This window comes from Apaloderma vittatum, unplaced genomic scaffold, assembly GCF_000703405.1.
Source record: "Apaloderma vittatum isolate BGI_N311 unplaced genomic scaffold, ASM70340v1 scaffold9948, whole genome shotgun sequence".
In the NCBI taxonomy this organism is placed as follows: Eukaryota; Metazoa; Chordata; class Aves; order Trogoniformes; family Trogonidae; genus Apaloderma; species Apaloderma vittatum.
This window is the reverse complement of record NW_009729034.1, coordinates 1,834-29,507: the sequence shown is the minus strand read 5'-3', so window position 1 is coordinate 29,507 and position 27,674 is coordinate 1,834. Positions and strand designations below refer to the sequence as shown.

General features: G+C 36.2%; 1 protein-coding gene across 1 annotated transcript; it reads left to right on the top strand.

The window, feature by feature from the left end:
• LOC104277613 (chromosome unknown open reading frame, human C9orf84) lies at positions 1 to 27,165 on the top strand (the record flags this gene model as incomplete). Its single annotated transcript, XM_009874299.1, has 13 exons — positions 1 to 39; positions 2,700 to 2,811; positions 6,462 to 6,624; positions 8,484 to 8,586; positions 9,268 to 9,421; positions 10,734 to 10,841; positions 15,617 to 15,746; positions 16,578 to 16,672; positions 17,588 to 17,830; positions 18,955 to 19,407; positions 22,447 to 22,572; positions 23,632 to 23,808; positions 27,058 to 27,165. Coding segments are annotated over exons 1-13 (2,011 nt in total), but the record flags the coding sequence as incomplete, so codon positions are not given.
• Positions 27,166 to 27,674: the final 509 nt, after the last annotated feature.

The following is a 27,674-nucleotide window of genomic DNA, read 5'->3' as shown; positions in this document are numbered from 1 at the left end:
ATGGAAGAAAAGTTTAGCTGTGGAGGATTTCCTGGAAAAGTCAGTAACCTTAAGTTAAAAACATATGTGATTCCTTTGATATCATTCAAGTACTTTGTGACTCATGTGCTAATGATGATAACAGAATATGGAAATGTTTTCTGACAGTAGCAAGAGTCCAGTGCACTGGAGCTGTACTCTGTAGCAGATAGTTTAAAGATGGCTTTTTAACTCAAAGTAGTATTGTGGTTTTAAGGAGTTCTCTCCTTTTTTTATGTCACTTTTGTAATGGTTGTGTAATTTATTTATGACATTGGAGAAAGTCCCTGAAATCTGTGTATGAACATGAAAATGAAACCTGAGGAGATTTTTCCCCCATCCATCTCTACGACAGTTACCTCCTCTAACTGTAGATGAAGCTATTCGAAGAAGAGTATTTACAAATTTTTGAAAAGGTGTAAAAGAAAGCTATAAAAAGTAAAATTTGCTTTACAGCAGTCGAAGATCGATGTATTTATTTTAAAGTTAAGTATCTAAAGTCAAAATGTATCAAATGAATGCTGGAATAGAGTTCATTTTAAAAACAGGTTGCAGCAAGTCTTTACAGCATATATGACATGAAAGAAAAATATGTTTCTGCAAAACCAGTAAATTGTGTCTATTTGTGTTTTCAAACAATCATTAGTATGAAAGAAATAGAGAAATTACATTTGGCTTTTTACAGACTAGTCTAAAATCTATGTAATCTTCAAATCTGTAGAAAACTCGTGGTTGGAGAATTAATTGTTTACAGAAAATAGCAGCACTAGGCTTGCCTGGGACTGGGATGCAGAAAGGCTCTTGCTGATACTTACTCCTACAGTGACCAAGGCCACTGCTGGCTCTTGTGTGCCACGCTGGGGGTGCCGGGTAGTGAGAGGGGTCACAGGAACTAAAAGGTGGCACCTCCGCTGAGTTACAGACGGGACAGGTGACCAATAAGAGCATTCTATTCCATATACATCATATTTAGTATAAAACTGAGGGATCACAAAGGTTTAGGCCTCTCTCCTCAGCAGTCGGCATCCAAGGAGGACTCTGTCCGATCTTCTGCCTTTGATTCTGATCCTGAGTTCCCGAATCCAGCTCCCCTTGTCCCGCTGCCCAACACCGCTGAGTCTGGGGCTGCCCCAGTGCCTCCTGCTCTGCAGCACCAGTGGGGATTGCTGTCAGGGACGAGTCAGGTTCAATATCACACTTATATATAGTTGTATATAGTTCTTTATTTTTATCATTTCACTATTATTTCTATTGTTGTTTCATTAAAGCTGTTTTAGTTTTCTAACTTGTCTCTCTGCCTCATTCCCTTTTCCTTCCCGATTGCTGGGGGAAGAAGGTTAGAGAATATCTGTCCATGTTTTAGTGGCTGGCCCAGCCCTAAGCCACAAGTATTTACCGTTTTCCAGAACCAGCCTTACTAAGGGCTTGGCTCTGGAAAAGTCTGGCCCATGTAGTCTCAAATCAGCAACTCACTTTGGCATGATCTGTCTAAACTATAGGGAAACCCATTGATTTTGGTGAAGGTGGCCTGCATGTGGCTTGGCACAGTGTTCTAAGATTTGTGGGTTTTAAAAGGCTTGTGCCATGTTAAAGTTTGGATACTAATTATTATCAATATGGCACAGTTATTGCTTGTGAACTGTACTGCTTGTAATTTCAAAATTAACTTTTGAACTGTACTCAACAACATAAAACAGTTGATTTTTTTTAAGATGTGTAGTAGAGATTCCTTGCTGTTGTAGCCTAAGCAAGATCTATGCTGAAATTCAGAGATGCACTCCTCTGTTGATTTCATTTATGAGATTTACCTCCAGATGACTAAAAAATAGCAAGACTTTGTAATGCAAATGATTATTAAAATGTGAATAAATCAATAGGATGCACAATTGAGAAATCAGTTCTCTGAAATTAGAATATTAAGTTCAAGAAGTATAAATGAGCCGAAAATTTGGGTTCTTTAGAAATGCCAGCACTCATCAATCAAAGGTGTTTTTTTATTCCAACCAATTTAAATGTATAACATAGCACTAGCACAACCATATTTTAAATATTAATTACAGATATTTTGTACAGATGCATAATTAGCTGAGGACCATGATTTTTTTTTCTGTAGTCAAATTATTTTGCTGTTTTTTTGGCAAAAGGTTTTGTTTGGTTTTTATTCCCTGACAATAGTAATTTTGAGATTAGCCTGAAAAGTGACAGACAAATGAAGTGAGTTTGTTTCTTCATGTATCATGTCTTTTTCCTGTTGTAGTTAGCTGCAGTTTCATCATGATTTTTGAAACATGACTATAGATTTAACCCATCAGCAAACTTTTTTCGTACATATTTTGACATCAATGAGTTTGATGCTTTTTTCCAGCCGTTATCCTTTTGTTCAAATTAATACTGGGAGTAAACCTAAAGGGCTTTTTCTCGGGGAAGAATTAAACATTAATTTGCCCATTGATCTAGTGAATAATGATAACAACTATGTAATTTCCAAACTTCTTCAGAAGATACAGTTTTTGAGTGGCCTTGATTCACTGAGGAATCAGAAAAATTATGACAGTGCTTTTACAACAGCTTAACCATAAGGTATTTTTTTCCTGCTCCTTAGGAGACCTATCTCCTCTGTAAATTTCCATATTGGTAATGAATTAATAGAAGTTATTCCAAGTTCAAATCCCTGCTCGCAGACTGACATAGAAGAATATTTTTTTCTGATGGAGAATGTTTTTAAGGAAAAATCCACCCAAGACAAATACTTGAAGATTGACTATGCCACTGAATTTAAAGAACAATGGCAAGGTAAAGTGTCAAATTTGCTCTTCTAGTCAGCGTGTTAACTTCCTTAATTTTTTGTGTGTGATCTGTAGTCATTTAAGTCATCATTTGGGTGATGACAGCCTTTTCAGTTGCAGAAGTTATAACCATTTAAGAGATTTATTTGCTGGAGAAGCAGGGCTTGCTTTAATGGTTCAAGGTTCAATGGTTCAAGCCAAAAGAAGTTTCAGGCTGATAAAATATATGGCAGAAGGCGACAAAAAATATTAAATTAAGTAGAACTTATCAGTCATTGATCAAAATGCTAATGATCCTTTCTACCTCAAATAAAATTAGGTTCTTGCAGGATATTCTCTTATCATGTTAAGGAGGGAAGAAGTAAGCAGTTTCTGCGTTGTTGCTGGAATTAAGATAATAAAAATTGGGTAGCGTTCCTATGCTTTTTCTGAAATTCTATGATTAGTAGTGCCCTCACAGATATAATGACTTCTGATCATAGAAAACAAAATGTTGAGAAAGTGCTTAATTCAACTGATTCAATTGTAATTTATTATTCTAACTATCAGGTGTGTTTGTGTGTTTTTTGTAATACAGGTTTGGTTTTTTTTAATATATCTATCAATTATATCGCTTAAGAAAAGGAAAATAATGTAATCATCAGAGCTTCCAAAGTGACAAAGAGAAGGCAGTTAGTTCTTGATACAGTATTGTACAAGGTACACTTTTACTAGGAACTTAATATCAACAACCAGATTTCTTTTTCCAAGTCAGGTGTCACATGGCAAGAAAAAAAAACAGTATAAATTTAATTTAAAAGTCATATTTTTTGAAGTTGTGTATTTTTGTTGTGCTTAAACATAAATAGGCGAGCTAAGTAGACTAGATTTTTTTTTAATGGGAGAACATTAGTTTATTCACTATTCTGATGACTTATGTATTGATTTAGCCCATCGATAGTTATCCTCCAGTGTAATGATGTGTTACTGCCAACCCTTTTTCTTTCTACTTGCATTAAAGAAGGAAATGTTAGCAAAAATCTGTTGACTTTTGAGGCAAGTATTAATTCTGACATTTTTCAAAGCTGCCGTTTTGAAAGAACTGAGAACCTGCTAATTAATGTCCTCTGGTTTGCTAACAGCACAAAACTGACTAGTTTTCACTGCAAGCATGAAGATACAGAGTGGAAAACCAGGGAAATTTACTAACATAAAAATTATTACAAGTGGAATATTATGAGTGGTATAATATATAAATATCTAACTTGTATTGAAAAAAAAAAGAACATGATGTAAGATTTAAAATTATAATTTCAAATCTGTTTTTTTGCAATAGAGGAAGGCTATATTTGAATTCTAGACAGCTTAGTTTATTACTGCAGGAGGGTTTTTTCTATCAGCTTGTGAATATTAAAGTATTTTATGCTTATTTCTGTTAATATAACTGTTTTTCCTTTCAGAGAATAAAATAAATGTCTCTACTCATTTCAATTTTGAGGTGTAATCTAAGAAATAATGCATATAATACTTACTAAGAACTGTAATATTTAAAGGTTCTGGTTTAAAGCAAAGAAGTTTCCAATAAGGATATGAAGTTTAGTGTAATAGTTTATGCATACATTTAAAATATAGCTCGTAAATTATTACTAGACTATAGTGATGAAGAACAGTAAGTTAAAACCTCTGAAATATGGAGCGCGTTGAATGGAAAAGCTAGAAACTTGGTATGGTTGAGTCAGTAACTGTAGGGTTCTACTCTTCACAATTATGTTAGATTATTATATTCAAACAAGTTTTCAATATTTAGCATGCTCATAATAGCCTTTCTGTTTTCATATGCTGTCTGTTATGAGAAAGAGGTCACAGTGGAATGACAACCATCTTTTGTACTATTAAGCTGAAGAGCACTGAATTTACACTAGCATATGATAGCACAGTGAAACTTGCATTCAAATATGTGAATATTTTCTCCCCAGTTGATAAAGTACTTGAGCAAATTATCAAAACATTTAAGTGCTTTGATGATCAGAAATTACTAAATCAAAGAACATGATGATAGTGCATTCAGGTTACAATTCTGAGAAATAAGCATATTAAAAAACGTGGAACTTCACTTCTTAAAATCACAAAGTGACAACTCGGTTCAATTTTATGGATTTCAGACACTGGCATCTGTGAATTTCAAACTCTACTTATTGCTCCAGTTTTAAAACTCTCTATTAGGAAAGCACTTAGCTATGTGTTTGCATCTGTTCCACTTCAGGAGGGCACTTCAGTAAATACCTAAGTTCATTCTTGCATTGGCATGCTTTCCTGAGGTAGAGAGTAAGAGGTTAAAATCTATTAAAATTAACAAAGAAATGCAGTAATAAAAATACTTAAATCACATTAGAATAACAAGTTTAATTGAAAAAAAGCCCTCCCTTTTTCATACACCTCCAGTACTGTTGCAACTTATAAAAAATATGCAATACAAATTAATATAGTAAAAATTAATAAAAACTATAGCTAAATTGGCATAATAAATACAAATGAAAAGCAAAGTTCTGCCTCGTTTGTCTGGATTTAGTGTTAGCATAATTGGATTCATCCTGCTTTATTTGAATTAACGCAAAGTAAGTGAGATATCATTTGAGGACAGCATAATCAAGTTTATGTCATTGGAGCAGTCTATCTTCCGACTGATTTTAACACGTAATTGCCTGAATATTGAGGTGCTTCCTACTCTGTCTTCCTGGTTACCTGAAGAAAAGAATAGATCGGAGATTTTGTAAATTATATCAGAAGATGTAATTTTTTCTATTGGAGGTACTTTATAGGTGACTAGAAGCTTTAGTAGCCTCTCCTGAACTGTTCATCTCATTAAAAAGAGGCACTTTGCAACAAGGCATTTAATTATTAATTGATGAATTTCTTTATGGGGATCTGTTTGCATTAGTAACATAAAACAGTTTTGGGGGAATATAATCAGAATCCACCACTTCCAGAAGGAAAGAAGTGAGAGAGTGAAAAGGAGATGTGGGAATGAGGAAGCTTCCATGTTGTTAAAAAAAAAGGAAGAACTCCTTTTTCCCTTCTGTATGTGTAATATGTGTGTAGAATGTGTATATTATATTGCAAATATAAAGGATTGTATCAGGTTTTGAATACTGCATCATTTCTGTCTCATGGAGAGACGTAGTGTAAACTACAACAAAATTATGGTCCGTAATGTCATCTTTCTCAAAATTGCAATAATTCGTAACCTATTTTTTCTTCTGCTCCTTCTGTTAATAAATTTTTTCTTGGTCCAGAACTAGAGAACATTTAGATTTAGATTTGTGTGGAGAGAATTTCTAGATAAAAAATTGCACTGAACTAAGTTTCTCAGCCAAACCCTTCCTTTATTATATTTTACAATGCAAACAAGGGAATGAAAAGATACTACCTTTTCTTTTGAACAAGTGTCAAGTAAGACAAAAGAAAAGAAAAAAACCCACCAGAACTTATCACATGAACCATTGGAAGTTTAGGCTGTGTTGCATTTAAAGCTTAAAATCCTAAAATATTTAAAGTAAAAAGTATTTATTGTTTTGCTGACATATATAGCACTCCAACAGTTGCTCAATAATTATTTTTATTCTGATAATTCTTATTATGTTTGTATTGGGTTTTATTTTTTTTCATGTTTTTCTTCAGATTTATGCCTGGAAGAGGAACTTGTTTTTATTGATAACCTTGAACATTTTCGTAAAAAGCTGCCTACTTTATCTATGCTTCTGAGCAGACTACAGGGTTTTTTAGTGAAAGATCCCCTTTTAGATTATGAAGGGAAAAATTTAACAGAAGAGAAAATTTTCAGGTATCTACAAATTGTTGTATAATATTAAACATAAATAATAGCCATTGTCTAATGCCATTAACATTTTTACATCTTCTGTTGTATGTTAACTTTTTAACTAATTTATATTTGCAACATCAGCTTTTCTTCTTGTGAAAAAACTGGTAGGATGAAATTTCTACACATTATTTAAGAAAACGGGATAAATGAAATTATAGAAATTTTGTATTCTCTATGTGTGAAATATGCTCAGGATTTCAGTTTTGGAGTACTGCAGAAATGTCCATCTTTAAGTGACCTGGTCATCCCTCAGACTGATTCCCTATCAGTAAAATGGCATTGAGCTGGGCCAGGATTTTACACATTCTTCTGTGTTCCTTCTCCCTCTCCTTTCAGCCATGCTGTCAGTAAATCCCTGCTCTTACCCTGGGGAATTGTATTTCTTCAAGTTCAAATATTAATTATTATTATGGCTTTACTCAATTTCATATGTCTAGGTTGACTGAAATTAATTGAATTCTGTCTTATGTCAGGAGTTTGAAAAAACTGGAACACCAGACTGGTACAAGTCATATTCAGAATGTGGCTAGTATTTTGTAAATATATTCATGTACATACATACCTGCATAAAGCCTGGCTGGATTTTGCACAAGTATACTCCATATCTGAATGACTTGTACAGCTTCCTTTGCACTTCCTTCACACGATTTAAAAGCAAACAAAGCAGATTTAACCTGATCTATTTATTACCTGTACCTATATAGTGACAGAACAGGGAGGAATGGGGTTGTTTACCTGTATTTTCAAACATGAGCCCTCATCTTGCAGTGAGTCTTGAACATAGGACTACGTTCATGTGTGATTACTGTAAATATCCAGCAAAGAGAACATGATCCAAATTCTGCAATGACTTTCAGAAATACCGGTCATGGGAGAAAAAAATGTTGGTGTGAACCTTTACAGAAATAGCTCTGACCTGCTGATCCACAGTTTCAAAGCCACCAGCTGTCTCAGGATGGGAGTGTGATCCTAGTGGATCACACAAGGACATGCATTTAGATAAAGAGATACAGTTAGACAGACTTCTACTTAAGATAAAATTCTGTGAACACTGTAAGACTAGGTGTGGAACAATATATATTTTTCAGTCTAAAATATTCCTCCAGGAGAATAATGGTGGCAGGGACCAATGAGGAAGCTGTCTCCCTAAAAACTCATTATATTAGTGCCTGTAATGGCCATGAGTTTCAAGCCTACTGAAAGGTTTTCTTTCTACCTGAAAAATCTTCATCCCTGTTCTCCTTGTATCCTTGCTTCACAAGGCAAAATAGACTGACTCCTGCGTTTTACTTCCTGGCATTTTAAAAGTTTGTCATTTAAACCAGGGAACATACTTTTAGTTCTCATTTTAATTAATACTGAGCACACTCTGCCTTGTTTGGTGCTGAGTCGTTTTGGAAAACAGAAAGGAAAAAAATGAAAAGAGAAATAATGTCAGTGTTACAGATTACAGAAATTTTGTATATAGCAGAAAAACTTGACATTTCCACAGCTTTTGCAGAAAGTGTTTTTACATGACAGGACTTCTATGTTGAGATGATGAACAATTTTAATTTTTTTTGTAACTTTTTTAAGGCAAGTTCCAGTATTAACTGGTTCTACTCTGTATATAATATACTATACTATTTCTTGAAAAATAATTTCAGTTAATTAGACGTATTAGTACATCATCACTTGGAATTGCTTTCTTAAAAAAGTGTGGATTTAGAAAAAAAAAAACTTCTGGCACACATGGCTACCAAAGATACTGCTAAGACTTTCAGCCTTAGATATGAAGTAACACAAAGAATTCACTTGCTTTATTTTATGATCTTTTAAAGAGAATGTTTGACTTTCCAAAATGTAATGGAGATAGAAGAGAGCAAAAAAGAATTGCAGGGCATTAAAGAGGACTTCTGTACCATACCTGTAAAAGATGAAGAGGTATCATCATGTTGTTTCTCTTACTAAATATTTTATAAGAGATTGCTTTATGTTATACATAAGTTTTTGTTCATCTTCCAGTCATTTTAGTGAAGAATTTTCATACTTCCCAAATATAAGTCTTCTTCATATTTTGGATATTTTAAAACACTGGTATTATGTGTGGGTTTTTTAATTCTTGGGTGCTGTTGTTGGGAATCTCCACTCCAGTCAGCTTTTTCTCCTGGACCCTAATGTAGGTAGTTACACTAAGAACAAAATGAACTGGAATAGGAAGATATGACATGTGCATAGGAGAGTTCCGAGATATGGTCTGGGATTTGGAGACCCAGTCTGGCTTCTTTTTTTAAAAGAAGTCAAATATATTTTTTGCTCCATTTTTCAAAATTCTAAACACCAAGCTTTCAGTTAAATAGAAGAGGATTTTACTTGATTAGGAACTATAAATTCAGATCTAGTCTCTATACTGCACTGACTCATTTTGAAATACTGTAACACTATTTGTTTCTCTGTATTGAGCAAATATTTGTGTATGCAGTCTAAGGATCATATGACTTCTTTCTTAAAATCTCTTAGAATGGTTTAGAAATAAGCTATTTGAAGATTTTGAAAAAGCTTAGACTGTACAGTAACATCAAAGGAAATTTATTAGCCATTCTGTTGTGATTAACATTTTTTCAGTATTTCATGCTGCCTGTTGAGTTAGAATTCTGCAAACTCCATGACAGATCAGATTCTGTTAAGATTCCATCATACTTGGAACTGAAAGAATTGTTAAATTTAGCTCCAGAAGCTATGGCTGATGAGGACATGTGCAAAGAATTGATCAAAGAAGGTGAGGATTGGTTTTCTTAAATGCTTGACTTGATCTTCTTTTCATTTGCAAACATTTAACACTATCTAGCTCTTAAATTCAGTTCTCTTAAGAATTTTACCACAGCCTATCAAATGAAATTTCTCTGTATGAGAATACAAACTGTGCTATACCCAAATTTCTGAGTTTTCAACATGTCTCCTAAATTATCCAAGGGGAAATAATTTGCTATTTTATATAATCCATGGTTGCGTTGTAATCTTGGAAAGAAATGTAACATGAGCTGTGATTCCTGATATTCAGTCTACTGTGAATATATTTAGTGTTATGTTTTCTTATCTGTAATTAAATTTACTTAGACATCTTTAAGAGAATTGTACACAGTACAGTCATACTATAAAAATTGCTTGTATTACATTGTAACTGCAAACATGAAAGCACATTTCTGGAAAAAAGGGATTAAATATTTCCATGGGTAACACAAATATCCTATATGACAATAGTAATTTCTTTAAAGGAGTTTAAGAAAAGTTGTTAAATAATTTTATACTACAGAAAAATACAACTTTAAGGATTTTTATTAGCTATTGGATTGATATCATGACAGTATTTGGTGTAGTTAAAAGAAAAAGACAGTGCCCGAGATTTTATTTTAAAAAAAAAATTTGTATTCATTTTGCTTAAAAAGTGAGGAAAACCACTTCTTTAGTGGATGGAAAGCAGCTCAAAGAAGCAATATTCATACTTCTGAGTGTGGAGGGGATGTGCTGAATTTTGTTTCTGGTAAGGCAGCCGACTGAAGTAATCCGGTCTCATATTGAAGATATGAACAAAACTTTTTAAAGTGTATAAGGGAGTTTTATGTGCATTCTTCTGATTCATTTAGTACATCACAACCTACATGCCATGTTCCAAGCTGGATGACCCAACATCCACTGCAGAGGTTTGAGAGTTTTGTACATAGACATCAGTCTATTATTCTTTTTTTTCCGTTTTAGTTGTTTTAGAAGGAAGAGAATCTACATACACAAACTCCTGGTAAACTACGTTTAGGCCACCTACTTGTTCCAGAAATCACATTACTATAGTCATAAAAATTTTGAACAATTAAGATAGTGACTATACTATATTGTGGGGTTTTTCCTGACACTTTTAAGGCATAAGACTGAGTACTGCTCTGATCAGCAACAGCATTTGGAGTTGCTAAGCATAACTGTAATTTTTCATATCATATATTGTGGGGATTCCATATGAAGTTTGAAGGAAAAAAATGCTTTGACAGGAAAAAGGAATAAATGTTTAATTTATGGCACCTTTTAAAATCTGCTTTCAGATCTCAAAGCAGAAATTACATACAAAATAGAAATTTCCAAGTACTGTCCCATGCTGCAAGAGGCTTGCTCCGCTAATAGCAGAAGTATGTTGGAATTCTGTGAGTCAGGTAGGAAAATATACGTAATACAAGGGATGATATTTAGAATAAATTTTTCAAATTATTGTCCCCATATTCTGTTTTGGGGGGTACAGGCAACATATAGATGTAAGAATGTGTGCCTTGTGTAATCTGCTACTTTTTACCTGCACCTTAAGCATGTAGAAGTGCCATACTCCTTTCAAAAGTTTTAAAAGCTAAACTTGACCTACTTTACAGTTCCTTCACGTTGCTTCTGGCTGCAAGTGTTGTTTATATCTTTTGCACTTTAATTAGCTTTTTAGAGTTTCCTATCTTAACAACTTAGACTAGATGTAAGGTAGGTGTTCTGTACTGTGAGGGTGGTGAGACACTGGAACAGGTTGCCGGGAGAAGCTGTGGGTGCCACTGCCCTGGAAGTGCTCAAGGCCAGGTTGGCTGGAGCCTTGAGCAGCCTCATTTAATTGGAGGTGTCCCTGCCCATGGCAGGGGGATTGGAACTAGATGATCTTTGAGGTCCCTTCCAACCCTGACCATTTTATGATTTGACTCAGAAAGGGCAGAGGAAAGTTAAGACAGATTGATTAAAATTGTGGAGTCAAAGAGCACATTTTAAAGTTTGTTAAAAGTCTGATAGATCTTTTCAAAGAAGATGATGGAGGACAGTCCAGGGAGAAGTACCGAGTTTATGACTTCTAGAGATTCAGAACCCCTGTGCAGACATTTTGTAATTCAGTAATACTGAGTCATCAGGAAGTTGTCATGTAGTTGTTTTCCGCAGAAGTAAATGGAAAGTATTGAATATTTACTAATATGTGTGTTGTATCCCAGCTTTTCCCACATTGGCATCAGGAAATTCTTTATACATACTCATTATTAATAGCTTGAAAACTCAGTCAGACATACTGATGTGGTGGTTTGACCCTGGCCATAAGCCTGGTGCCCACACAGCTGCTGTGTCAGCCCCCTTCTCTGCTAAATGGGGAGAAAATATAATGCAGGGCCCATGGTTTGAGATAAGGACAGGGAGATCACCCACATCTACTGTCTTGGGCAAAACAGACTTGATTTTGGGAAATTAGTTAAATTTATTAAAGAACAAATCAGAGAAGAGTAGTGAGAAATAAAAACAGATCTTTAAAAAAATAACACCTGCCCCTCATCCCTCACTTCTTCCCAGGCTTAACATCAATCCCAATTTATCCACCTCCTCCCTTCCAAGTGGTGCAGGGGGACAGGGAATGGGACTGCAGTCAGCTCATCTGATGTTGTTTCCACTGCCCCACCGCTGCTTCTTCCTCTGGGGGAGGACTTCTCACTCTACCCCTGGGCCATTGTGGGGTCCCCCTCATGGGAGACAATCTTTACACACCTTTCTCCAACATCAGTCCTCTCACACAAGGCAGTTCTTGACAAACTGCCCCAACGTGAGCCTTTCCAGGGGGCGCAGTCCTTCAGGGGGAAACTGCTCCAGCGCGAGTCCCCCATGGTGTCACAAAAGTCCCACCAGCCAACCTGCTCCGGCGTGGGCTTCTGTCTTTGCACAGGACACAGGTTCCAGCAGCAACCTGCTCCAGCACGGGCTTCCCATGAGGTCACAGCCCCCTTCAGGCATCCACCTGCTCTGGCGTGGGGTTCTCCATGGGCTGCAGGTGGACATCTACACCCTGTCCCCTCCATGGGCTGCGGGGGGACAGCCTGCTTCACCATGGGCTTCACCACAGCCCTGGGGACTCTCTGCTCTGGCACCTGGAGCACATCTTCCCCCTCCCTTCTTCACTGACCTTGGTATCTTCACCTGTTCTCAGTCCTTACTCTCTCTCGCCGCCAGATATTGTGGAGCAGTTCATTTTCCACCGTTTCTTCCATATGTTTTCACAGAGGCGTTCCTCTCCTACCATCACTGATGGGCTCAGCCTTGGCCAGTGGCGGGTCCCTCTTTGGATCTGGCCAGGTCAGTCTTTGGAGCCAGCTGGCATTGGCTCTGTCACACTCAGGGGAAGCTTCTAGTAGCTTCTTGCAGAAGCCACCCTTACAGCCCCCCCTCTTGCCACTGAAACCCGGCCAGGCGAACCCAGTGCAGCTAGTTAGAATGCATACCAATGCCAGACAGGTTTAGTGTCTGACTGTACAGACTAACTATCCAACCTCAGTTAAAATTTCTTCAGGCTCCAGGTGTAACCTCTCAAAATAATGAATGTTCTTGCCAGCCCTACTGTTTTCACAGCTTATGTTGGCTGACTAAGAGAGGCAGAAAAATGGCTGCGGTGCTAATATTTTTCACCTTTAATTTCATGGAGAAAAGCCTATGCAAAGAGTGACATTTACAAATGAATGTGATCTAGGCAGTGGCAATACTTGTATAAAGCAGCACCTCTCATCCTAATGTATATCCTGTCTTGGAAAAAGTCTATCCATTATTGCATTGGACAGTAGCGGCATTATCCTCCAGTGCATGTTCCCTTGATATTTTTCCATGCAGCAGTTACTAAAATCCCTGAGAAATTTGAGTTTTCTCTAGACGATGGACCACCCTTCTTGTTGTATTTTTGATATGATTTAAGCTGGACTGATGGTTGTTCTCTTCAGGCTAATAGCATCCCACTCCTGGTATTGTAGTGGGCTTTTGGTAGGAGCATTCATATCAGCTCAAAGTGTCTGATATAAAAGCTTAAGGCAAACCCACGATACGTTATCCTACCAAGACAAAGGTTTCCACCTGGAGATTATTGCCTAGCATGATTAAATGTAATCTGGATCTAGTGAGGTATCTGACTGCTCTTAACTTCTAAAGCCTATGATAAGCACGAGGCACTTAAGCAGCAGATCTGAGCAGTTTTACACTCTCCTTCACGTACAGTAATAAGTTGACTACAATCTTATCCACGTTATTGTGCATTCCTCCGCAGCAGATGAGTAGTTAAACTATATAAATTGGTTTTAAAAGAAAGTGGTGGCATTTCTCTTTATTGCCAGCTTGCTGGCTTAGCTCTGCTGTTCTGTCAGGAGAGATTCAATCACTGGGGCACAGACAGCTTCCGTGTCTGCTGGGGCTTTTTTAGGATATAGTCAGATCCATAGGATAAAGATCTGCAAACTTGCACATGCACTCCCAAGACACTGATGTTTTGTTCATGGAAGTTCCTGTATCAGGTGTTGTATTTCAGTAGTGATACCCTGCAGTCTTGTCCTTGTAATTAATTTTGCTGTTCATGAGTTGCCAGAAGTGAAATATGTTTGCCTGAACTCAGAGAAGAAACAGACACAAAATAATGGCATTTCTATAAACATTTCATTGTTGCCTTCCTCTCCTGCTAGTTCTGGGGATTGCTTATTGAAAAAGTTAATGAGGGATGAGAAGATTCACTTAGTCATTAATGCTTTGAGGAGGGAAATGGCATCCCAAGTGTAGGCAGAGTTTGACTAATGTTGCTGGTCAAAATGTTCCAGTCTAAAAGACAAAAAACAAATAGATAAGAGTTAGTACAAACAGTATTATTCAAAGAGAAATAATTATTCTTTTTAGATATGCCAGGACCTTTTGCTGTCCTGAGTTCAGCTCCTGTCCTATCCTGTTCAAAGTGCTAAATTTGTTTCTCACTACAAAAAAAAAAAAACAAACCAAAACAAAAACCCCAAGCAGTTTGTGAGCTGAAGTTCACAGCAGAGTTTACTCTGACTGGAAGTCTGTTTCTTTCTTGTGTGTCCACTTTTATTTCTCGATTTTTGTTGTTCTCCCCCCCAAATTGCACTGTACATTCCCTGACTTTCTAACACTGTTCTTTGTCCTTCCTGCTGCACAGTCTACTTGTTAGGTCAGACGAGGAGGAGCTGTAAGCAGCTGGGCAGGTGGCTGATTCATAGCCTGCTGTGTGCCAGTTGGCCAAACAGTGAGCGTACGGTGATTGCAGCTGCTTACTGCCTGTTGGAGTAAATAGGGAATCTGTTACATGTGTTTTTCCTTAAGGAAGCTCTTACTTACTTGCGATATTTCTGGCTGTTAGTTTTCACAGAACATGGAGGAACTGTGAATTTTGTGACCTTTACTTTCTTGTCAAACTTAACAAGAAATATTATAAGAAGAATGCCAGAGAGATGAATACTAGGGCAATCATGTAAACTGACAATTGTTTTGTAATGCCACAAAAATCAATGAAGTTTTCTGTGAAGTTGCAGATTCCTTACTTGGTTTGAGTAAAAAGCAATAATCCATTAAAATATACACTTTTTATATGATTAGCATATAAAGTGATGTGAAAAGTGACTTGCAGGGGACTTTTAACATTCCAGGTTTGTTTGTATACTGCGTTTAAAAAATGATGCTTTAATTAATTTCAGTTGTCATCCCTAGAAATTACAGTGAGAACTAATTCTGCTTGAAAGAGTAATTTTTCCTTCTAAATTCTGTCTGCTTCTGAAGTTCCTTTGTTCCATTTATCTGAATCTTACAGCTACCACAATATTGTCTGAAGTTTCTTTCCCATCTAATTGTCTTCATTTATGTGGAGACTAAGAAGGCCATCAGGAATCTCAGCCATAGTACCTGGTGACTTAATCATAAGAATCATAGCCAGAACTACATTACAAAATCAATAAAGGAATGTAACATACACACTATTATGCCCAAACTGTCTGAAAATTAAATGCAAAGAATTTGGTTTTTATTGTTTAAATAGTGAATTGTCCCATGAGAATATTTTATGTTTTAATCCAACACTTCCTAAGCATGCACATTTCATTCACAAGTAGCTTTATGATTTAGATTTTTTATTTCTGATTTGTGGGGGGGGTTATGCAATTTCTAGCTAAATACGTTCCAAACCTGAAAGATGAAATGGAAGTCCCTTTAAGTCCTCCATGCAGACAGCAAAGATCATGGGATAATTTTCTGTGCACAGAACTTGAAGAAGAACCTATTCCTCTTTCTGGCAACAGGTAACGAAAGCTTTTTAGTAATAAATCCTGTTGTAAATCTTCTAAAGCATAAATCCTCTGAATTAGGGCAAAAATAACTTTAGTCTATTTGTGAATTGGTAATTATGTTCTTTGAGACAGCTGCCTGTATTTTGTGGGTCATGTGGAAGAATGAACAGAGTGCATCATCCGTATCTCTAGCTTCTCAGGGCAGCTTGAAAAAGGATGTGACACTTGGTGCTGTAGACCTCTTTCCCCTGGGGGACTTAATAGCCTGTAAATCCAGTCTCCTTTTTGGAGTAGGCAAAAGTAAATATTTATGTATATAGCAAGTTTGTGTATTTACACATATGGCCAACACATATGTTGAGCAAGTGTCACCTACAGTAGCTCCAGAAGAGATACAGGAAAAAGGTAGTGTTGTGGTTTTGAGATACCCCCAAACAATGGAATTTAAGCCTTTTCATGCTGACATAGGATCAGGACTGCTTCATCCTTTCCTTCTCAACTTGTTTATGAGACTAGCAGGTTTTGCCTTGCTATCTTTCTTGCATATGCATGAAGGATTTAAATACCCTATTCATGAGGGAACCACAATCTAGACAGAATTCTCATTCTGTGCCATTTTACTTTGTGACTCAGCCTTGATGGCTCCTTTCACTCCTTTCTGTTTACCGTGGTGTTGCATGAAATTACCTTCTATATGGACGAGAAAAAATTTTTATGAATGAGTGAATGAAAAATGAATAAACTGAAAATTCAGAGAGAAAGTAGATCTATTTTGTATAAGTAAAAATTCAACAGATAATGCTGTTACACTTCATACCTGAAAGCCTTGTTTTATGTTCTTAGTATTTTAACTACAGAGCCCTCTAGAGAGTACTTGGAATGTCTGGTATGGCAATCAGAGAAGTATCGGGATAGCATGCATTCTCTTTTGCTTGTCGGTAAGGATTTCTGATTGATTATCAATTTCTAACTGATTCCGAGGAATTCCATGAGCATGGAGAAAATACAGTGAAGAAGATAATGTTATATTACAAAGCACATTTTTGGAGCCATTGAAGTTTATCCACTTAATGTAACCCTCTGAAGTTTGTATTATCTGATTCTTTAGCACATGTAAGAAGTTATAGTATGGCAAAGTAGACATCGGTATGTCATGCATCGTTCTGTGGAGGTAATTTGAATGAAATATTTTTATTTCATTACGGAGTAATGTGTGTTGTTTTTCCTTACATTCAAAATATGTATCAATCAATAGAAAAGTACTGTTAATGAAGAATAATAACTTGACAATAGTGTTCATGTTAGGAAGCAAAATATACAAAATCAAGGCTATTTCTGACAGCTCCAAAATACTTATTACCACTGTTCTTTCATTTCAGTTTATTTACCTTCATTCATAAGGCTCAGGTTTAAGTTATGTATATTGACTTGTTATGTTGTCCAATTTATTTGTATGTTTATTTATAGTTGAAAATAATGTATGGTAGGTGCAATGATATTATTTTTTCACGTAAGGATTGTATTAAGTCTTTGTAAGCATGACAAACAAACCCACAGACAATCAAAACCATCATATATAACTTTAGCAATGGAACTACACATCGTTAGAGCTGAAAAAAGTTTAACACCCTCGTTACTTGTACACTCAATAAGTAAAAAGCACACTTGCTCTGATAACACTAACTGCTTTTCTCTTAAGTCTATTAATGGACACTGGAATACACATGAAAGTATAGAAAACGGATGTATTTAGTAGGTCATCAGTACTCGAGAACTTTCATTTTCCAAAACAGCATTTTATTTTTCTGTTTCTAGATTATTAATATTACATTTTGATTTCTGTTTTTTTATAGAGCATCAGACTTTTAAACTTGAATATCAGCATTATTCACTTACAGAACTGATGGCAATGCTACTACCTGAGGTGAAAGCACCAGTGGTTATCTCACTAGAGGAAGGCTGGTGGCTTCATTTGGGTTTAAAACCAGTCTCCACAGAACCTTTGGAGCAATTAAATATGGATGCTAGTCAAGCAAACGGTTTGGTTCCTACAGAAATGGAATCATTCGCACTATTTACATCACATCAGTTAGAAAGTAAGTATCTTCTTTTCTTTTAAGAGAAGTGCTAAAAAGGCAAAGATAGGTATTTCAACAGAGAATCACACAGTGACAGTTATGTACCTCCAAGTACTCCAAGGAAGCAAAAGGAAGATTTCTTATTCTCAAGAACAAAATGTTTTGTAAGAATGTGAAGTAGCAACACTACTTCAATTAAGGTGTACTTTCCCGAACTTAGAACAAATTGTAGGAACGAAAGTGTTTAACTACACAGTTATATTTTCTATTAATGTGCAGGTGAAAAGTAGTCTCCACCATCCGTACTATTTTTTTAATAAAAGTTTTATACAGGAGAATTTCTTAATAATAGTAATTTTGCATTGGAATATTTTAATAAAGCAGGTATTCATATAGTCCTATCGGCAGAAGGTCAGTGGGGAGACTGAGTTACAGTGAAAATTTTTTATTTTGTGACTCAATCCAGAGGGTTTTTTTATGCCAGCTATGGTTTAAAATGTGAACCACCCGTGGTCTAACATTCGTTATGGACTCTTAAGCATGCTTAGAAAATGCAACAAGTTATTTAGATTCTAGTATATGACTAAGATGTGACTGCAAGGCATCAGTTGTGGTTGTAGAAGTCCAAGGAGTGACAGTAGAGTGATATATTGTGAAACAATAGGCACTGCTTATAAAGGAACATTTCCACCTAATTGCTTTATACACACTGTATTCAGCTACTGTATTTAACATGGATGTGGATCCGCAGTGCAAAAAAAAATGCAGTTCTAGTGAAGCACATCTTAGAGGGAGCTAACTGCATGCTTCTTTTTTTCCTCAAAAAAGATTCTGTTGGTGTTTTAATCTTTCTTCCCAATGAAATGTGTTGCATCCCACTTCCTAGAAATCTAACATAAGTAAGCATCATGCAGATGGTGAGAACTTCTCCAAGCAGTAGCATGGCCTTCTCAACATTTTACATTTTTGCTTAGGACTAATTAGTACAAATTTTCTAAAAGCAGATTCTAATGATCTGGGAAGGCAGAAAGAAGAAATTAAAAAATGCTTTCTCTTTAGTTATCCAAAGTAGTTAACTCCAGCCAAGAGAAGGAAGAGAAAAATCTATGTCACAGTGAAGAAATTGAATGTGTTTTGTTTAGGCTGGCTTGAAGAGAAGAATTCTGTGACAAACCAGGAACTGCTTTCTGCTGAAGAACATCAATCAGACAAAGAAATTAATATTTACATGTCACCACAGACTCGAAGGCAGCACTTTGCCGTGCACATGAGTGCTACGTCTTCTGCCAAAATTCACAGTACAGATACATCTGTGGAAGAGCTTACTGGAGGGAGCACAAAAAAGAATAATGTAGAAGAGGCAATTTATTTGTTAAACCAAGAAGAGAAAAAACCCAAATCAGCTGGATCAGTAAGCTGTAAAGATGTGTCTTCTGAACAAGACGACTCATCCAGAAGTCAAAAGCCTGCATCATTTGCACTTGCTACAAAATGGGACAATGATGATTCTGATCTGAGCGACTTTATCATGCTGAGATGTAACCATACACTCACCGAAAGAGAGGAAAGAAATGGTGTAGATAGTACGGAAAAAGGTATGTGAACCAGTTCATTCTCCCTTTTTCCAGGTTTAATTCTGCTCTCCTATACTGGTTACAATAGATGCTATTTCATGCTAGTAGATTTATTGGGAGGGGGGGATCATTTGAATTCGGTATTAACATTTTTATGATCCTTAATATAGCTGAATTTTCAGTAAAGGATCTTACCTTTTGTTTTTTACCTTTAGATAGCTTATGGGATTTTGTTTGTTTTGTTTGGGAGAGTGCTTTGGTTTGGGTGGAGTTTTTTTGGTGGTAGAAGTGTTTTTCTATGAAATAAACATCTAAGTTTATTCCTTTTCTGGCAAATTAACTCTAAATGGTGCTTACTCAGAAGATCTCTTCCATCCACACGTTTTGAATCCAAGCTCCTGGTCTCTTTGGAAGTAGTCATCAATAGTTTGATAGTTAGCAAATTAATTGTAGTTATCAAATACTAATTATCAATACTCTTAGTTTTGTAGAACCAATGTAGACTAGACAATGAGCAAGAGTTAAAGGTTCTGGAAAAAAACTGACTAGGACAAAGAACCATGAGGTCTCCAGCTCACTCCTCCCCCCAACCCCATTTCCACGGTGATGTGGAGGGAGACAGTTTCAACTCAAAAGTCTCAAGGTTTTGTGATTGAGGATATGGAGGGTAGTAATCTACCATTTAAGATGGTGGGTAAAGAGCCAGAGCAATTTGGGGAGAAAAATATAGATTTAATTCACCACACCATTTACAAACTAGGACAGTGAGAGGAATACATCAATAAATATGACCCAATCTTATATACACGTCACTCCTCTACACACCGCTCCCATATCCGCCATTACCTCTTCACCCCTATCAGTGCAAGGGTGGCAGGGCATGGGGGGCTTAGTCCACCTGACCATTACTCATTGTCCTCGGCATCTTCCCTGGAGAAAGAGAGCTCCTCACAGTCTCTCCTTCCTGCCATGTGGTGTCCACCTCACAGGAGGCAATCCTCTTCCTCCTTGTGAGTCCCTCAGGGTCACAGATTGCTTCGGGCATGTCCCCTGCTGATGCTCGGCCTCCGGGCTCTGCCTGTTCTGACACATCCTGGACATTCTCACTGCCATCAGTCCCTCAGCTGACAGGCAATCCCCTTCCTGCATCTCATCCACCATGGGCTGCAGGGAAAGGTCCTGCTCCAGCAGCCTTCTCCCTCTCCTTCTCCTCTGGGACTCTTCTCAGAGCGATGCCCCTTGGTTCTCCTTTCACCTCCCTCTCTTCCAAAGAGAAACAACTCCCCAACGTTAAAGACAGGACAGCTCAAGAGAAGACGAAACCAAACGAGAGAGCAAGAACAGTGGGGTCGCCTCTGAAATGCCTTGATGGCAGAGGCGCTGACTGGCCTGGCCCTGGCCACAGGCAGGGCCCACTCTTCCCGCGGGTGGGGGAGACTCTCAAAGTTTCGCACGAGTCTCGAAGTTTCACACGAGTCTCCCCCCACTTTTACAAAAACCCCACCAGACTCAAACCCATGACAGCCATTTGCCTTGGTGCAAATCCCATCAACCAATGAGATAAAACAGGTATTGAGAAAAACAAAGTAGCTGATAGCCCAATTTTTGTTGATGGCAGTGCTTCTGAAAGAATTTCTGACTATGCTTGAACATTACAAAACCACAAAATAGCAGAAAGGGAATAGAAGTTCCTTCTTTGTTTAAAAAACCAAATATTTGTGATGCAAAATATTTGGAGACAGTGACATATTTCCAGATTCACTTTTAAGGATAAAGTTTTCAATTTTTGGACTTGTATAGAAGAATTTTGACAATAACGTTTATCTGTGTTTCAATTTTGTGTTCTAGCATTAAAAAAAAAAAAAAAAGAAAAAGCTGTGTAAAAGCTTTCAGAAATAATTCCTATAGAATAGAATTGAGATATTTGTTTAATAGAAAGCTTATGGAGATGGTAAAATCCACCTATTACTAACATGCATAAAACATTTCCATGGACTCAAAAGCAACAACTCCAATTTTAAAAGTACAGCAACGTAACCTGAACTGAGGTTTTATGCTACCATCTAGTGAACTCTAACTAGAACTGCATCTCGTAACAAAAAAAAAAAAAATCCACTTTTTTGACAAGCCATGGTACATTTACAAATAGGCTTGTGGAGGTTTACCTAAGTTAAATGCAGTTTAGATTATGTTTACAGGTAGACCCCAGTGTTGCAAATCTGTGCTTCTGCTATATAAAAAGAACCCATTAAAAAACATAGGTCTTACTACATTGATGTAGAAATCATGTAAATTATTGTATATCTTGGTAATAACGAAAAGTTTTTATTGAGTCATTCTAAATTAAACTGAAAATAAGAAATACCAGCACTGCTTGTAGTGCTGTTTCTCTATTGTCTTTGTTGTTTGAATTATTTTTTAAAGATATCATTGTATGTAGTATTTCAGTCAGAAAATACACAGGAGGGAGATAGTAGAAACAGTTCAATGATCCAATTTTCAATCTTGTATAGGTTTTCAAAAAGGTATTTTTAACTTAACTAGAAAAATATCCCCACACTTTTTTCTTTTTTTTTTTTCTGTCTCTGTATCTGTAAGTTTGTTTTCTGAAGAAACTGACATTCTTAACTACAAAAAATCAGCAATATTTAGGAGACACCTATTGAGTCAAAACTCCTCTCAGAAATAAAGACATACATCTGACTCCCTTTTCTCCATATAAAGGCATGTGAGCTTTCCTATGGAGCTACCTTACAGAGCTATAGTAACCAGCTCCTTAATTTTCCCAGCTCTGCATTTCTGCCCTAAGGAAGAGGAAACTGGTAATGCCTGACTTCCTGGGCTGTGAAGGCTGACAGGGCCTCATCTCGCTCTGTGTCTTGATGTTTTTTCCATTAAAACAATAAAGAAGTTCATGAAAATTAAATGTATGTGCCATAGAAACTACTTAATTTGAAAATATTTTTACATGTAGAGTCATTTATAGATAATTTTTCCTATTCATTGAGCTGTTATTGTGATATTTGTATCTATATGTCCACTTGTGGTATAATGATTTAGCACTACAACCTGAAGAACGGCATATGCATGTTCACAAAGAGGACAGTTCTGTTTGTGAGACTGTAGGAATAGAGGAAAAAGAACAAGAGCATGATGACAGTGTCACAGTCAATATTCACGCATCAGGTATGCTATTTTTGAATATGCTTTATTTTACATAAGGTTTCAGTGTAATTTTATATTAAATAGTACTACTCAAACAAATACGGAAATTTTTAGGCTTAGTCTCTACTACTTGTGACTGATAACATTCTCAACAGATAGATATTTATTTTGACACAGGTGTGAAAGCAGGTATGGAATTCTGTGTTAAGACAAAAGACAATTGCATGCAAGCTTAAAAGTACAGACTTTTAGTTATGTCTGATCTAGATCAAGGAACATGAAATCTCTTCATGTCAATCAGTACCCTCAGTCTATCCTGAGGTTTTTCCTCTGACAGCAAATGAGATAACTGGAGACAGAAGGGGCTGGCAGTCATTTTGATAGGAAGTGACTTTAACACCGTAGTAATCCACTATGGATTTATCTCATACATGACAGAACCTTGTGAACTCTTGCTGTTGTACTTTTCAAGAACATGCAGTGAGGACAATTCTGTCCTACAGTACAAATGGTGGAGAAGAACCTGGAAGCTTTTTATCCAAGATATTTTACAGCCTCAAATTAAGCACATACAGTGCTCAAAAATTGTAGGTGTAGCACAGATTAGTTTGGTTTTCCACAGAAGTGCAGCCACCACAACCACATGCTTAATGGGAGTCTTCTTCACAGAACTGGTTAAAGTAGAGCAGTATTTCCATCTGTTCCCATCTGAGATGGGAATCATGTAACATCTATAAGCCTATTTTTACATTATATTTTTAATATAATTAAAATTATATATATTGTAGAATATATTATATTTTAAAATATAATTAAATCCTTTAATGCAATTGGAAAAAAAGTAAAGCTTGTCTGCTGCCTTATGAGATGCATGAAATAACTGGTTTGCCTGCTATGGGAATCAGTTTAATTCCACTACCCAGGAGGCTCCCTGGAAAGCAACTATTTTTTATTAATGTTACAGCTTTCATGAAGAAGTTGGTATTGTTTATGTTTTGCTAGGTCTTTTGAATATTCTTGTCTAGTAGCAGTTTATGAAACCAAACTTTATTCTTATGTTTTGGGTTTTGTGCTATCCAGAAAGCCAATGCCAGGCATACTGCCTCTTGGAAGAAGCAGCCGCTCCTGTTCTAAAAGATTTGACACATTTGGGTGTACTTGCTTCTGTAAATTGGAGCTTTGACAACGTTAAATTTGATCATACAAGGTTTTTCTTAAAACAGCAAGAGAAAGTGGTGTGCGATCTTTTTAAAGAAGGTATGTCTTTTTAAAAGAATAAATTTTTTCTTCTTTAATACTGATACAGATTTAAAGGTTCAAAATGTTTGATAAATTAATGATAAAACTTTTAGCAGTTTGCCTTGTAGAGTTATAATAATGAGTTTACTCTATTTCCAAAATAATGTCTCCTAGTTCTTCAGCATTATGTTTATTAACCTGAATATTGTAATAGAAAAAGTATTCTATTTTAATTTAATTTTAAAATATTTTAGATATGCTTCAGCAACGTTGTTTCTCTATCAGATGTTTTATTTTTTTATTAGATTTTGAAATTAAAAGCTGCCTCTGTGTTTTTGCTGTTTCTTTCCTTGTAGTAGCTATAGGTTTTCATTATGCAAAATGTGAAGCCTGTATTAGAAATAAGGGGGAGAAAATTCCATATTAATTTGGGTTCTTTCTGTCTTCATTTTTCTGCTATATGGCATGTGAAAACTCTACAAAACCAGGAAAAAAATACAGCAAAAGCCAGCAAAATCAGTGACCGCTTACAAAGATTTTTGCCTATGAAGATAGGGTCAGTAAAACCTCACAGCAGAATAGAGACTGTGTTTGGGGAAGATAGAGCAAGCTATTGAGTATTTTGGTTTATTTTTTTTTAGTTATACTGCTCATAGTTGAGAGCTAGTTGTAAGAATAACATAGCAGTCTGTCTACTACCCAACGAGTATATTGTGTCACAAGTAATGCGATAAACTTTAGCTGTCTCTGTTTTATTGCTATCCATGCTGACTGTATTTTAATCAAAATAAAACTAAATTACAAATGAGAAGGAAGGCAAACCAAAAATATTTTAGCAGTCTTTGCAGAACAATTGCCGGTGATCTATAGAATTGTCAGCAGGAGGGATCTCTTAATTTGAGGAAGCTTACAGAAATGCAAACCCTCTTTTTGCAAACATGAGGTAGAAGCTCAGTACCTGTATCAGTATCAGTGAATCACAGAAAAGAAAACATTGCTGACAAAAGCATACAGATAAGTACTACGGCTTCTCAAGGTCAAGGAAAATAATATATGAGTCTGGGTTTTAATTCAGGATTAATTTAAGAAAACTTATATCCTTTCAAATGCAGTTTACATGCTGTAGAAATGTAGCCTAAAATAAAAGCCGAGTTGAGTGGCATGCTTCTTCAAACTTCAGAGCCTTCTTTGCTTTTAGATTAGCCGAGCAGCATGTTACCAATTGCTGAAATTACAGCAATGAAGTCAACGAACAGTTTTAGTGGATGTAGCGCTGATGAGGCAAATAGTCATCTGCTAGACATTTCTCTTAAGGGAAAATGGGTAATGGCTACCTATTCTTTGTTATACAAAGTTGCTGAACACAAAATTGACCTATGAAATAGTGGGTCTTTGGACTACAGCTCGAGGACAGTGGTAAAAAATGTTTTCCTCTTTGGTTTCTCTCATTTCGGTTTAAAATACAAAAAAAACCCATCAGGTTGATTTAGCTAATATTTTCTGCACTGAAGAGATGGAAAAGTGCAAAGGAGGTTTTGCGTTTTGTCCCCAACTGAAGAAGCAGAATGAGATAAGAATTTTCTTGCTTGAAGGTCCATAGAAGCATAGACTCTAACATATCCAATCCATTCCTAATGCATATTTCTCAAAATGTATGGGAGATTCCAGAACATCCCTGGTAATTTGCTTCACTCTTTTTTTGCCTTCCTGGTTTTAAATGGTTTCACAAAATCCAGTCTCATGCTACTTTACTCCAGAATATGCTGATGCATTTTCTCATTGTTAACATAAAAAACAATCATTTACTATGATGGTATTGATCTATCAGAATATTATTATTCCCCTATTGGTTTTTTCTTTCTGTACCAAGTATCGTCAAATGCTCCAGTCTTTTATCATAAAATGTGGTTTCTTACTGTCTTGCTTTGTTTCTAAGTGACCTGCATTTCTCACTGAGTTTTTATGGTGAGTGGTGTCAGGAGCTGGACATACTTCTTCAGTTTCAGCACCTTCATTGACAGAGATGAGCAGTCACTTTCTTTGATACACAGTAGTGGCAGGATCTGTGTTTTCTATGCTGCTTCCAGCTAATTCTTCTATATGCTGTGTTTGTAAATTTAATTTTTCCTACCTAATAAGTGCCTTTTGAATTACAAGCTATGTGTATTCCAGAATATGGAGCTAGCTAATATTTTTCTTGTATAATGCATCTTGTTCAGTAATTCTTTGATCAATTTTAATGATTTATTCTTTAATTATCTTCCTCAACTATTTTTAGCATCTTGAAGTATGCTTTTTATTATTAAGTCCACTTACTCTGCAGCAGTGACATTTCCTTTCTTAAGATAATGAACAACACCACTCCCTGTATGCATTTCCCAGAAATGCCTTCCTTCTTCAGACTAGTAATTCCTTCCTGTTCAGTCAAGTCCTTGAAGATTTATTAAAAAAAAATTACATAATGCAAAATAGGTAGCCTGCAAATTGTTTGGTTTACTGTGTGGATTCAAGACGAGGCGGATGTCCCCCAAATTTACCTTCTCAAAGATGATTAAGATTCTCATCAGGAGAGGTTAATTTAATTATGTGTAGAGAAGGTAATATCTACATGGATCAATACTGTAAGACTATAAGATTTTTTCTCATTATATGTGTGAAGACTAGCTGACCCAAATCATTTACGTTAAGAACGTGGCTTTTATAGTTTAAAATTTGTTGAAAATGTTCTGTGTAAAGCTCAATTTGAGGTTTTCACTGATTTAAAATTGCTTATTGATTAGGGCATAATCTGCCATTTTGACTTCTTGGAAGGAGTTCTGAAATGTTTGGAAAATGTGTTGGATGGAGTTAGACCAATGTTGAAAAAATTAGTGATTTGATTAGTCAGATAAGGAAATAGTAATGTGAACAGCTGGGTTTGTATGACACACCAGAAGATGGGAAAATTTTAAGTTTCAGTGTATACTTAAAGATTGACTTACTAACATCAGTAAGGCAGCATGGATTTAATGGCATGCCTAAGGGAACTGTTATCCCTTCCTCCAGCAAGCACCACCTGTCTCTACACATTTTACAAAAACCCACTTGCTCTGGGTCAGGTGACATGGGAAAAGTTATGTTATGTCGTAAGATATTTGCCAAGACCACCAAACCAACTTTATCGTGATTATGTCTGTTTAAGTGTGTTTAGTGAAAAATCTAAAATTGATTGCATATATAATTTCTGAAATTTTATGCAGACTACACTTGTGTCTTCTATTTGTAAAGGTAAAATAGATGAGAAGGAGATGATGCTGTTCAGACATGCTGCCCTGGTGCACCTTGTGGTGACAGTTCGAGATCTTCTATTAACATGTGGCTTGGACACGGCACTAGGTTTGTTTTTAGTAAATAATGATGCCCAGAAACCCAATGCTTTGTGTGTGTTCTGCAATCTGTCCTTCATGATTGTAGGCTGCGATTCTTTGCTATCAGTATACCTCCGGCATAGCTTCAATATGGTACTGAACCGGCTCTGCTTCCTTTCTTGTTTCATCATTAGAAATTAATTCACTGCAGATTGTACTTTGGTAGTGTATATGCTCAATTCTTGACTAATATGCCACTGTTTATGTTATTACATGAATTTACCTAAGAAGCACTCACATGAACTTTCTGATATACAATGTGTTTCACATCTTGGAATGACAAACTTTATTTGAAATTGATGTGTGGAAACTAAGTAACATGGAAAAATGGGAGATCCTTCAGCAAGTGGATTATTTGTATTCCACCTAAAAATGTTCTTGGGCTCCTTGGAAATGAAGTGTCTAAAACCAAGGGCATTTTAAGCAAAATTTGAAACATTATCTCACCTATTACGAGGCAGGGAGTTTGAAGCTACA